The sequence below is a fragment of the Meleagris gallopavo genome, chromosome 9 (genome assembly GCF_000146605.3).
Source record: "Meleagris gallopavo isolate NT-WF06-2002-E0010 breed Aviagen turkey brand Nicholas breeding stock chromosome 9, Turkey_5.1, whole genome shotgun sequence".
NCBI classification, from domain to species: Eukaryota; Metazoa; Chordata; class Aves; order Galliformes; family Phasianidae; genus Meleagris; species Meleagris gallopavo.
In genome coordinates, this window is record NC_015019.2 from 16328775 (window position 1) to 16339287 (window position 10513).

At 44.9% G+C, this 10513-nt stretch overlaps 3 protein-coding genes across 4 annotated transcripts in view; 1 reads left to right on the forward strand and 2 right to left on the reverse strand.

Annotated features, from left to right (window-relative positions):
• Positions 1-4456, forward strand: part of NKAP (NFKB activating protein) — a 6797-nt gene extending 2341 nt beyond the window's left edge. The window contains exons 2-10 of the mRNA XM_010715471.2: positions 3-125; positions 398-478; positions 967-1040; positions 1234-1353; positions 1467-1512; positions 1873-1988; positions 2150-2225; positions 2683-2832; positions 3463-4456. Coding sequence (XP_010713773.1) covers positions 3-125; positions 398-478; positions 967-1040; positions 1234-1353; positions 1467-1512; positions 1873-1988; positions 2150-2225; positions 2683-2832; positions 3463-3637 — 961 coding nt within the window. The 3' untranslated portion in view covers positions 3638-4456. The remainder of the gene's footprint in view (positions 1-2; positions 126-397; positions 479-966; positions 1041-1233; positions 1354-1466; positions 1513-1872; positions 1989-2149; positions 2226-2682; positions 2833-3462) is intronic.
• A 1399-nt stretch (positions 4457-5855) lies between these two features.
• On the reverse strand, positions 5856-8956 carry AKAP14 (A-kinase anchoring protein 14). 2 transcript variants are annotated; one of them, XM_019618307.2, is made up of 5 exons: positions 7684-8956; positions 7509-7600; positions 7186-7368; positions 6386-6438; positions 5856-6078 (listed from the first exon to the last, which is right to left on the reverse strand). In XM_019618307.2, exons 1-5 carry the CDS (start codon positions 7793-7795, stop codon positions 5991-5993), a joined length of 528 nt encoding a protein of 175 aa, XP_019473852.1. In that variant the 5' UTR covers positions 7796-8956; the 3' UTR covers positions 5856-5990. The 2 variants fall into 2 exon arrangements, with proteins under 2 accessions (XP_019473852.1, XP_010713763.1); XM_010715461.3 differs by having other exon boundaries at positions 7186-7365; positions 7684-8939.
• Positions 8957-9705: 749 nt separating this feature from the next.
• On the reverse strand, positions 9706-10444 carry NDUFA1 (NADH:ubiquinone oxidoreductase subunit A1). Its single transcript, XM_003208459.4, has 3 exons — positions 10228-10444; positions 10004-10093; positions 9706-9806 (listed from the first exon to the last, which is right to left on the reverse strand). Exons 1-3 carry the CDS (start codon positions 10327-10329, stop codon positions 9786-9788), a joined length of 213 nt encoding a protein of 70 aa, XP_003208507.1. The 5' UTR covers positions 10330-10444; the 3' UTR covers positions 9706-9785.
• Between the last annotated feature and the right edge of the window lie 69 nt (positions 10445-10513).

Here is a 10513-nt window from a genome sequence, read left to right on the forward strand (position 1 = left end):
AGCTGGTCCCGCTCTCGGGAGCGCAGCCCCGGCGGGCCTCGCGCCTCCGCGCACCACGGGCACCACCACGGCAAGGCCTGGCCCGAGTACTACGAGAAGGAGAAGGAGGAGATCCTGCGGCAGAGGCGAGTACCGCCCGCGAGCCGGGGACCGGGCGGGGCTGCGGCCTCTCCCTGCCCAATGGCACCTATTGCTGCCGGCTGGCAGCCGTTGTCGGTGCCGAAACTCCTGTGTGCCGGGGCGGCCTCTGCCCGCTCGGCCGCTGGGTTGGGTTGGTTTTTAACTCCTTTTCTCAAGCTGCTGTAGGAAGTCGGACGTGCCCGCAAGTGTAAGCCTTCCAGCAGGTGCTTGCTGGGTGCAGCGTGCCAGCTTCCAATAACGGTGTGCTTCATTCCAGGAGACTGAATGAGAGAGAGCGAATCGGAGAGCTGGGCGCACCTGAAGTCTGGGGGCTTTCACCAAAGGTTCCTGACCCTGAGTAAGGCACAGTTTTGCTTCTCACTGTTTTTTTTTTTTCTCTCTGGTTTTTATGATACAAATTGTAGAAGAATTTACAGTAATGCATTAGCCCTCCGCTGCTCCAGTCACCACAGTTCATTGTGTCAGAAGCATCTGAGGCAACATAAGCAAACTGTGACATTATTCAAATAATCCCAGCATACCAGTTATACAAGATGTGACACAATTATATGATTTCCTGTGGCAGGGGGATTGAAACTAGATGATCATAATGGTCCTTTTCTACCCGAGCCATTCTATGATTCATTCTGTACTGTAGACTAGGTGCCTGTTGTGCTGTGGTTCTGAAAGCAGTTGCTCTCTTGCACGCTGGCCGTGCAGAGTTTGTTCTGTTGCAAGTACTGGCTCAAGATCTGCAAGCACGTGTTTCAGTGTATGTGTGCATTTGATCTTTAGTTACTAAATACTACAAAATAGCTTTTAAAAAGCAAACTTATTTTTCTTCAGTTCTGATGAGCATACACCAGTAGAAGACGAAGAGGCAAAATCCAAGAGTAGCTCTTCGGATTCCAGCTCAGAAGGTATTTGGCTTTGTTTATACAACTCATTTTGATAACTAGTAGCTACCTAGAACCTGCTGCTGTTGCTGCCAGGAAGTTCATTGACTTTGGTTGAAGTGAGTGTGATAGGCCCCCTTGCTTTGGGGAAGTCCAGATGTATGCGTGGAACTATGTCTTCATCTTTCTCTAACGTTATCTTTTGAAAACATTCCAGAGGAAAAAAGGAAAAAGAAGAAGAAAAGAAAGAAGAAAAAGCGGAAGGCATCCAAACGAAAACACAGAAAACATTCTGAGGACAGTGACAGTGAGTCAGAGTCCGACCAGAGCTCCAGTGGTAAGAAAAAAGACATTATGTCCGAGATGTGTGCTGAGGCATTCTGGCAGAGGCAGTTATTTATTCACAGTGTACTCTTTTTGATCTTCCTTTTTTTGTTTGTTTGTTTTCAGATGAAGATAAAAAGAAAAGCAAAAAGAAGAAAAGGAAGCACAGGAAGTAAGTTTCCAGGCTGTTAAGTGCAATTGCATCTGCCTTTGAGCACTGTCTTAGCAGGAGCTGAGGGAGGCTGAGCACTCCTGTAATTAGAGCCATAAATGCTGTTGGACAATCATAATCTGACTGGCTTCAAATGTACAGAATCACAGAGCACAGAGAAACACAGGGAGCCACTTTCTAGTGTGTATGAAAGGCATAACAGTGGATAGGTTGTCTTTAACTATCAGTTGTTTTCAATCAAACAGTATAAATGCAGACTGTCCTTGGTGGAAGGTACTTTGAGAAACTCATAACTGGAGTATGTCTCCTAGCATGTTCTTTCATCTTAAATTTTGGTGGATAACTTTGACTTTATTACAGGAAGAAGTATAAAAAAAAGAAAAATAAAAAGAGCCGAAAGGAATCCAGTGATTCAAGCAGTGAAGATTCTGATGATGAAACACTTCAAGGGGAAGATCTCTGGATTGAGAGATCAAGTAGGTTCCTGTAAAGTTGTCTTGAAACTTCTTGGTGATCTTTTCATGCTTTATTTATTTATTTATTTATTTATTTTGTTAGGTGTTTGCTGACCTGTTGACTGTTCTGATAACAAAGAACAGGCACAGTATTAATCTGCTTTGCTGTTTAATCATTGCAGAAAATACAGAAGCTGATAGCTTGATTGGACCAGAAGCTCCCAAAACACATGCGTCTCAAGATGATAGGCCCTTGAAGTGAGTACTTAAATGGTACCTCGATCAAATCAAGTAAATCTAGAGTGAAGATTTCTGCTCAAAAAGACTGTAGAATAGTATGATTTATATCAGAGAGGGATGCTATACCAGAAGCTAAGGCAGAAGTGGTAATGGTGCTAGTCTTTACTCTGACCTGAGTTCAGGTAGAAAAGTCTGTTTTATGCATTTTAGCCTTTACTCTAATGCTCTGCAGTGGTGTGACTTTATACAGCCTTTACTACTGTTTAACCAGAATTTATTAAACTGGTTACTTAAAATGTTCTTGCTAAGATTAGCCTTAAGTATGAAATGGGAACATACTTGGGAAAGATTAGGAAAATCCTTAAAATGCTGCTGTAGCCAGTAATGATTAGGGAAGCTGGATGTTTAGCTTAGAGTCGCTCTAGTTGAGACTGATTAAAATCCCTGCTGCTTTTCTCTCTGTTTGTTTATTTAGCTATGGGCATGCCCTGTTGCCAGGTGAAGGTGCAGCAATGGCAGAGTATGTAAAAGCAGGAAAACGCATACCTCGGAGAGGTGAGATTGGCCTGACCAGTGAAGAAATAGCATCGTTTGAGAGCTCTGGTTATGTAATGAGTGGCAGCAGGTATGTTTTTGATGATGGTAATGTTTCAGTAACGTTTTCCAAAGCTGCTTCCTTTGTTGGCCTGCTGAAAAGCTGTTTCCAGGCTCTAGCTGAAAGCTCTGAAGAGCACGTGCTCTGTATGCTTCCAGTGATGGATGCTGAACTCTACTGCTATATATAGATGCATAGTTCCTTAAGGTCACTTTTTCCTGAAGAATAAAAATTATTTCCAGATAGCATGCTTCTAATTCTCTTTATTTCAAATTCGATGCTTGTCTCTGATGGCTTAAGGGTTGTGTGTTTGGACAGCAGAGGTTATGCACTGCCTCTTCGGTATGAGACAAATCAGTGTGGGAGGTTTGCCATACCTTCTTTTTCTGTCAGTACAAAAGGAGGTTAATTTGTATTTTGGCAAGCTAGCACCCTGACACCCTGGGATCATGAGGGATTCCTGCTCTGCGAGCAGACACTCTCAGAAGTCAGCTCAGCCACGCTCATTCCTTGGAGGTTTCTGTGCAGTTTGGGTTCTCTGGTTTAGGTGTCTTTGTTTATTAGCTCCTCAAAACCTTCAGGTTAGTTATTGGATGGAAGCTGTGCTGGGGCATTACATCCTTCTGCTTGTGCTTATGTATACAATATCTTCCTCCACAGACATCGTCGAATGGAAGCTGTGCGTCTGCGTAAAGAGAACCAAATTTACAGCGCAGATGAAAAGAGAGCTCTGGCATCCTTCAACCAGGAAGAGAGGAGAAAAAGAGAGAATAAGATCCTTGCAAGCTTTCGAGAGATGGTCTACAGAAAGACTAAGGGCAAAGAAGAAAAATAATTCCCCATTTGAACTGTATGCCATAGATGCTGTCAAGCAGCAGCTGACCTGTTCCAGCTCTCATTTGAAAAAAGCTGCAAGTGCTGCAGTGCCTTTCACCCAACAGGACCAAGCCCCAGGAACTGATGATTTGTATCAAGAAAACAGGATTACTTCTATCAGATTTTCTTGGATGATTTGCTCACCACCTGCAAGGAATCCCTGTAAATTGAAAGATTACAGGGAAGGAACAGGCAAGGAAAGCTGGAGGTAGTCAAGTTCTGCGCTCATTCAGAATTGGACAAACAGGTGGATTCCATGGGAGAGCTCTGGGACATGCTGCTGATGCTGATAAGTGCTGTTTTGCATTTTTTTCTCATTAATGAGAGTAGATTGGCCATCACAAGCAAGCTGCTACTGATGGTTATGAAAATTAAGGAATCCCTAAATTCTTGTTTATGTATTTTTCATAAGTTTTAGATATTTTTTTTTATCAAAAGAACATTGAGTTTGTTTTGTGATTCCAAGTACACTTGTAAATAGAAATAAGTTTGTAATTTAATATAGATTACCTTCAGTTACTTTAAAGGAAGCAGACTGCAACTGGGGTATAAGATGACAGTAACAGTAGTAGCAAGGTCTGGTCTGGATTGTACCAAACCCTGTGGTCAACAAGTAAGTTGCTTGCTTCTATTTCTACTATGTTATACATAGGTATTGGAGCAGTGGGGTGCAGTGGTTGGAACCTGGTTGTAGACAGGTGGTAACAAGGAAGTATCTTTCAATTTATTTTATTTTATTTTGTCTATGGAAATGTTCTAGATTAAAGTCTTATTTTAACTTCTGTGTTATTTTCATTTTGTCTGTTTCAGTAGTATGGCATGGCTCTTTTAAAACTGTACTCAAAGGCTACTGATGGTGGCTACCTTTGATTCAACTGTGTATTTCCAAAAAGAAGGGAGTTATTTTTTTCTGAAGTGTATTTAAAAACAGAATGTATTCTTGAGGGTATTTTTTTTTCTTCTTCTTGTGTCTGTGTTGTAATTTTGGCAGCGGAGATGACTTGAATGTTTGTGTAGCAAAAATAATAGAATGGCTGGGGTTGGAAGAGACCTTGAAGTCCCAACTCCCCCCAGCTCAGGCTGCCCAAGGCCCACCCAGCCAGACCTTGGGCTCCTCCAAGGATGAGCACCCACAGCTCTGGGCAGCAGTGCCAGGGCCTCAGCACTCTCTGAGCGAAGAATTTCCTCCAAGTATCTAACCTAATCTCTCTTCTCCGAATTTAAAGCCATGACCTCTGGGAAGATTCCTTGACAAAGAGTCTGTCCTCACATTTTCAATAGGCCCCTTCAGGTACTGAAAGGCCACAATGAGGTCTCTCTGAAGCCCTTTCTTCTCCAGGCTAAACAAGCCCAGCTCCCTCAGCCTTTCTTTAGAGGAGAGGTGCTCCAGCCCTATGAGCATCTCCATGGCCTCCTCTGAACCCAGTATAACAGCTTTGCATCCTTCTTGTGCTGGAGGCTCTGGGCCTGGATGCAGTACTCCAGGTGGGGCCTTGTGAGGGCAGAGCAGAGGACAACAACCCCCTTCCTTGTCCTGTTGCCACCCCTCTCTTGATGTAGCCCAGTACACTGTTGGCCTTGCAGGCTGCAAAACCATGCTGCTGGCTCATGTCCAGCCTTTTTTTTTTTTGTCTACCAGAATCCCCAAGTCCTTCTCCACCCTCTCAGTGTGTGCTTCTCCCGGACTGTATACATATCCGGGATTGCCCCGATTCAATTGCAACACCTTGTTCTTGGCCTTTTTGTACTCTATGAACTTCTCATAGGCCCACTTTTCAAGCCTGTCCAGGTCCCTCTGGATGGCATCCCTTCCTTCTATCGTGTCAACTGCACCACTCTGTCATCAGCTAATCTCATTATCCATGTCATTGATAAAGACGTTGAAGAGCACTGGTCCCAAGATGGACCCCTGGAGGACACAATTCATCGTGGGCCTCCACCTGGACATAAAGCCATTGATCACAACCTTCTGGCTGCCACCATCCAACCTCTTCATTGCCCTGATAGGCCCAGTAATTTCTTTTTGCCCTAGAGTTCTGCAGGTCTGGCATTCACAAATGGCACACGCAGCCCAGCTGCTTCTTCCTGTCTGCGCTCTGGAGCCTGGTTCTGTCTGACCTTTTGCACTCACCCATATCTGCAAGGGACTGTCATATAAAACCAGCAGCCAGCTCAGCCCATAGTTTAACACTGATTTAATTCTGCTTCCACACCTACAAGTTAATCCACAAGTTAAGAAGAAATAACCATTTTTCCTTCATCGCGTTGATTCTCCTCAAAATACCAACAGAGTGGTGGTGAGTTGGAGTTGTTTATGGTGATTTAAGCCTTTCCCTGAGTATGATTTTATTTTCAATGATGTCCTTCAACCACTTTTCTCTAAATCGACAGTGCTCTGGTCTGGAGAAAAGAGTAAAAAGGGCAAATAGCAAGAAAAATGAAAATGCCTATCAGCTTCAAAAATCAATGCTTGCTAGAACTGCACAAAGCTATTAAAAACTCATTACGTAGAATGCAGATGTGGCTGCTCACACGTGATAGAGTGAAAGCAGGGTCCTTTGGTTTTGCTTAACAAAATATTGACATCACACTCTCTTATATTAGTGTGAACATCTCATTTACAACAGGCTTATTGCTTGTTTTAGCAAGGAACAGCTTGCTAGAACCTCCCCAGTCATGGCAGTGATAAAAAAGCAACGGTGCGCACCTGTGAATCAGCCTGCTGGACTCCAGAAAGAAGAATACCTCCACAGGCAGGGTCTGCAAGAGAGGAGAGACAGGGTGAAGTTCACATACTGAGCTACAGGACCAAAAAAAGGAAATGTTTTGATTAGATGAGAACTAATATCTATCCCTTTAAAAACAATTCTATGTAACGTTTCTGATACTGATTAGCACCATTTTAAGTTTTGATTTATGGCCTCTAAATTTTCTCTTCATAAGGGAATGACTCAGAAATTCCAATGTTAATTTTGTGCTAGGATAAGATTTGTGACCAGTGGCAGTGATTTCTGGGTTGCTGCGTGGGGGTTCATAGCCACCAGCTAGGAAGGCTAAGGTACAGTATGACAACAGGGGACATAAAAGCCTACACTGTGCAGGTTCAGTTTGGTCTTGAGTCACAAAATACCATTGTACAGGTGAATACTGAGCTGTGGAAGTGTACATAATATGATTAATTAAAGAATTTCAGTAACAAGTGCAATGGAAACTTAAAGGAAGGAGTAAAAAGGAGGAAATACCTTTAGAATATTATGCTTTACAAATTAGTTTTCTCAAGCCTTTTCCAGAATATAACGTAATATGATACCAAGGCAAAAATATTAAATATGGTCCCGATAATAAAATTGGTCCCTTTGGAGTGTAGCTACAAACTTTAACTCCAAAGATCTGTTGTTAGAGGCTAGAACTGTTGAAATTACTGCTTCCTCTCGTTCAAGGTAAAGAAAGCTGGTGTTTGGCTGCTGTGCCTTAAAGGATTGCTGTGTGCCACTTCTGAATACTTACGACAGGTTTGATTTTTGAGATCTCTATCACAAAATAGGTGCTTGCTGTTGCTAGTGGGATGGGTTTTCTGCGTGTTGGGATGCTCCAGACAACTCTGTAGTGGTACTTTTTGCTGTACCGAAGATCTTCTTCCCAGAGAAACTCTGAGCAGTGAAGCCAGCTCTTGTGAAGCTCCCATGTCTGCTGAACAAACAGAGCACACTCTGTCTAGCAGACATAACCAAAGGGAGGTGCTAAAGGAACTGGGTGCTCTTATTTAATTTTTCACACTGTTCAACAGTAAGAGGGCACAATCTAACTGAGTGATTGGAATTGTCACTCACGGAAATGTATTCTTCGATTTGCTGCTGTCCCCTCTCCACTGAGAAGTCTTCACATGTTGTCCACTGAATATTTCTGACGGTGTATTCAGCTTCTGAAAAGGATAAAATGCTGTGAGAATCCTTCTGGGAAAGCTCTGACACTCGGTAAGACATGTAAATAGAGCAAGCTCCTTACCTTCTTTTTTCTGCACGTTGTTTAGATAATATTCTTGTGCAGTATGTATTGCCTTTTTCACAATCATGTGGGCTACCTTCTCAGTGGCAGCATTTTCATTTTCCTTGTCCATTGTCTTGACCTCTGGAAAGAGAAGCTGTTACCTTGGAAATGTCGTTCCCAGGCTGGGGGAGGACTGGGGGAGAGTAGTTAGGTGGTGGCTGGCAGTGCCTGAAGGAGCTCCACCACTGCTCTTTGTGTTCTGTTGGCATGGCAACCCATGAGCCAACAGTGCCCAAGGACATTTTGGGAACGGAACCGGCCTGCAGCTCTGCAAGCACAGCCTGCTGCACAGAGCTTCCTTGGCACACAGCTCTCAAAGCCTGAGGGCTGCTGATGGCAGAAACTTCAGACATTTTCATAAAAAACAGGGTGCAAAATCCCCAGCAGCCACTCTTCCATGACAGGGGGGTGTTACCACAGGAACAAACAGGCAGCTTTGACAAAATCCAAGGCTGACAATATTTAGGAAGCCTGAGCAGCTGGCAGGCCTGACTTACCCACCTTCTTGTGGAGCCCGAGCACAGAGTGCCCCCAGAGAAGCATCAGATGCTTCTGGCCCTGCTCAGGGGCACAAACCATGACGGATGTATTGCTCAGGAGGACTGAGAAACTCTTCAGTCACTTCCCAACCACCCCTTGCAGGAATTCAGATGCAAATTTGAGTCTAAGCTTGCTGTCATTTATGCTGGTGTAAATTCAGAACTCTACTTACATCCGTGTATTTTCTATTCCCACAATATTTGTTACTTTTTCAGTGTGGCTACAAGCAAATAAAGGAAACTGCATTACCAAGACATTTCTGTAGAACAGAGAAACAGGCTTAGCTACAGTTAACACACGATCTCTAGTGGGTATCCTCAGTATAAGGGTTGTTTGTTGCCAGCCTGGTGCTATTTCTGTAGCCTTTGTGTAGCTAAGGCTTAATTTTCTAGCCACAGTGGTTTCAGAAATTTCTAGTTTATGTGACTGTGTCTTGTTCAGTATCTGATTGCTTCTGGTTGTTCCACACCTCTGTGCCTCACAGTGAAACACTTGATTCAGTGTGATGTGACAGTATGCTCCCTGCCACCCACGGCCTTCCTTCCCTCAACTGCCTCTTTAGACCTGACCTTACAGACAAGGCCGATGGACATTGAGCAGCAGTACTGATAATGCTTTTGCTAAGGTAGATTAACAACCACAAATCTGCCTCAGACCTGGGGGGCTGAAAGAGCTGATAGCAGACACCTTATTCAATAGCTGAAGACCAATTGAGCATGCTCCTAAAAAGCTATGAGTCAATCATACCCCATAAGCAGGGACTCAGCCCAAGAGCCTACCTGAGCTCTCCTGCACAGCAGCTGGCTGCACAACAGGATCTCCCCATAAGTAGGGAAACCTATTGAGGTTACGCTTGTGCAGAGATCTCATACTTGATGTCAAGACAGCATGCTGATAGAGATCCTTGGTAAGTGACTAATAGTGTGTTTTAGGCTTTGTTAGCCTCTCTAAGATCACATCTTATAATGGTTGAAAGCTCTACTAACTTCACTAAGACTATATATTAGATTGACTGTGCACATATAATCCTTTAGACATAAACTGTTGACCAAATCTAGGACTAGGAGTAGATCCAGCTGTGCTTGGGCTCTTTACCTTCATTGATCATGTTTAAGAAGCAAGGGTTTCCACTCTGAACCTCATGGCTCAATGGGAGGGCTTCCTATGTATTTGCCCTACCCTCTATGCAGTAAATAATCAAATGTATCTAGTTATCTCAAATCTTGTTAAGTTGCTGTTAAGTCACTACGTTATATCTACATTATGTAAATAAATATATTCTAGCTTCTCTCTTATGAGTGCCATATAATATCATGTTTTCATCCTGCAACAAGTGACACAAGATCTGCATTTCACTTCCACATCCGACATCTTGCAACTAGCAATTTTTCTTTTCCAGAGGAAATTAATTCCATCCAAATCTTACAGCAACACAGATACGATGGTTAAATACACGTATATCTTTATTAGAGACCTAGGTTGTCGTATACAGATCTGTGGCTTCTTTGAGGTGTGCTGCCTTAGTCTATGTTCTCCAGACCCTGAAAAAGAAAGAGTGAACAAGTAACAGCAGCACACGCACAACTCTTGTCCCCAAACCATGTCTGCTGGGCAGAAGGCACAGCTCAACGTGCCACTTTTCAACCCCCATTCCTCACGCACCCAAACCATAACAAAACCCTTGTCCCAGCAGCACCCCGTGCCCAGCTCAGGGCGCACGGCCCTTCCCAGCACCTGCCTTGGATACGTAGTACTTGTTGACCCCCGACAGCCTCCGGTCCCTCTCCATCAGCGTCCATTGGTACGGATTGCGGGCAACCCTCTTCTCCTGCGGGCACACGGGGCTGCGCGTTATGGAGCGGCACGGGGAAAGCGCAAAGCGGGGGGCGAAGGGAAAGGGGGCGGGAGGCAGGCCGCGGCCCGAGGAGCCTCGGAGTGTCGAGGCGGTCCGGGAGCGCTGACCTTGCCGCCGTTGAACCACCGGTGCATGTAGATGGTGGAGAGACCGGGGACGCTGAGGCAGACGCCCATGATGGCCATGCCAGGCAGGATCTCGTACCACATCGCGCCGGTACCGCCACCACCGTCCCCGCTTCCAGTTCGGCTGAGGGCACACCCAGCACGCCCCGCGCCGGGAGCTGCAGACCTCCCGGTCGCGCGGGGCACGCCGGAAGTCGTAGTTTTCCGCTCCGCGCGGGGCACGCCGGAAGTCGTAGGTTTCCGCTCCGCGCGGGGCACGCCGGAAGTC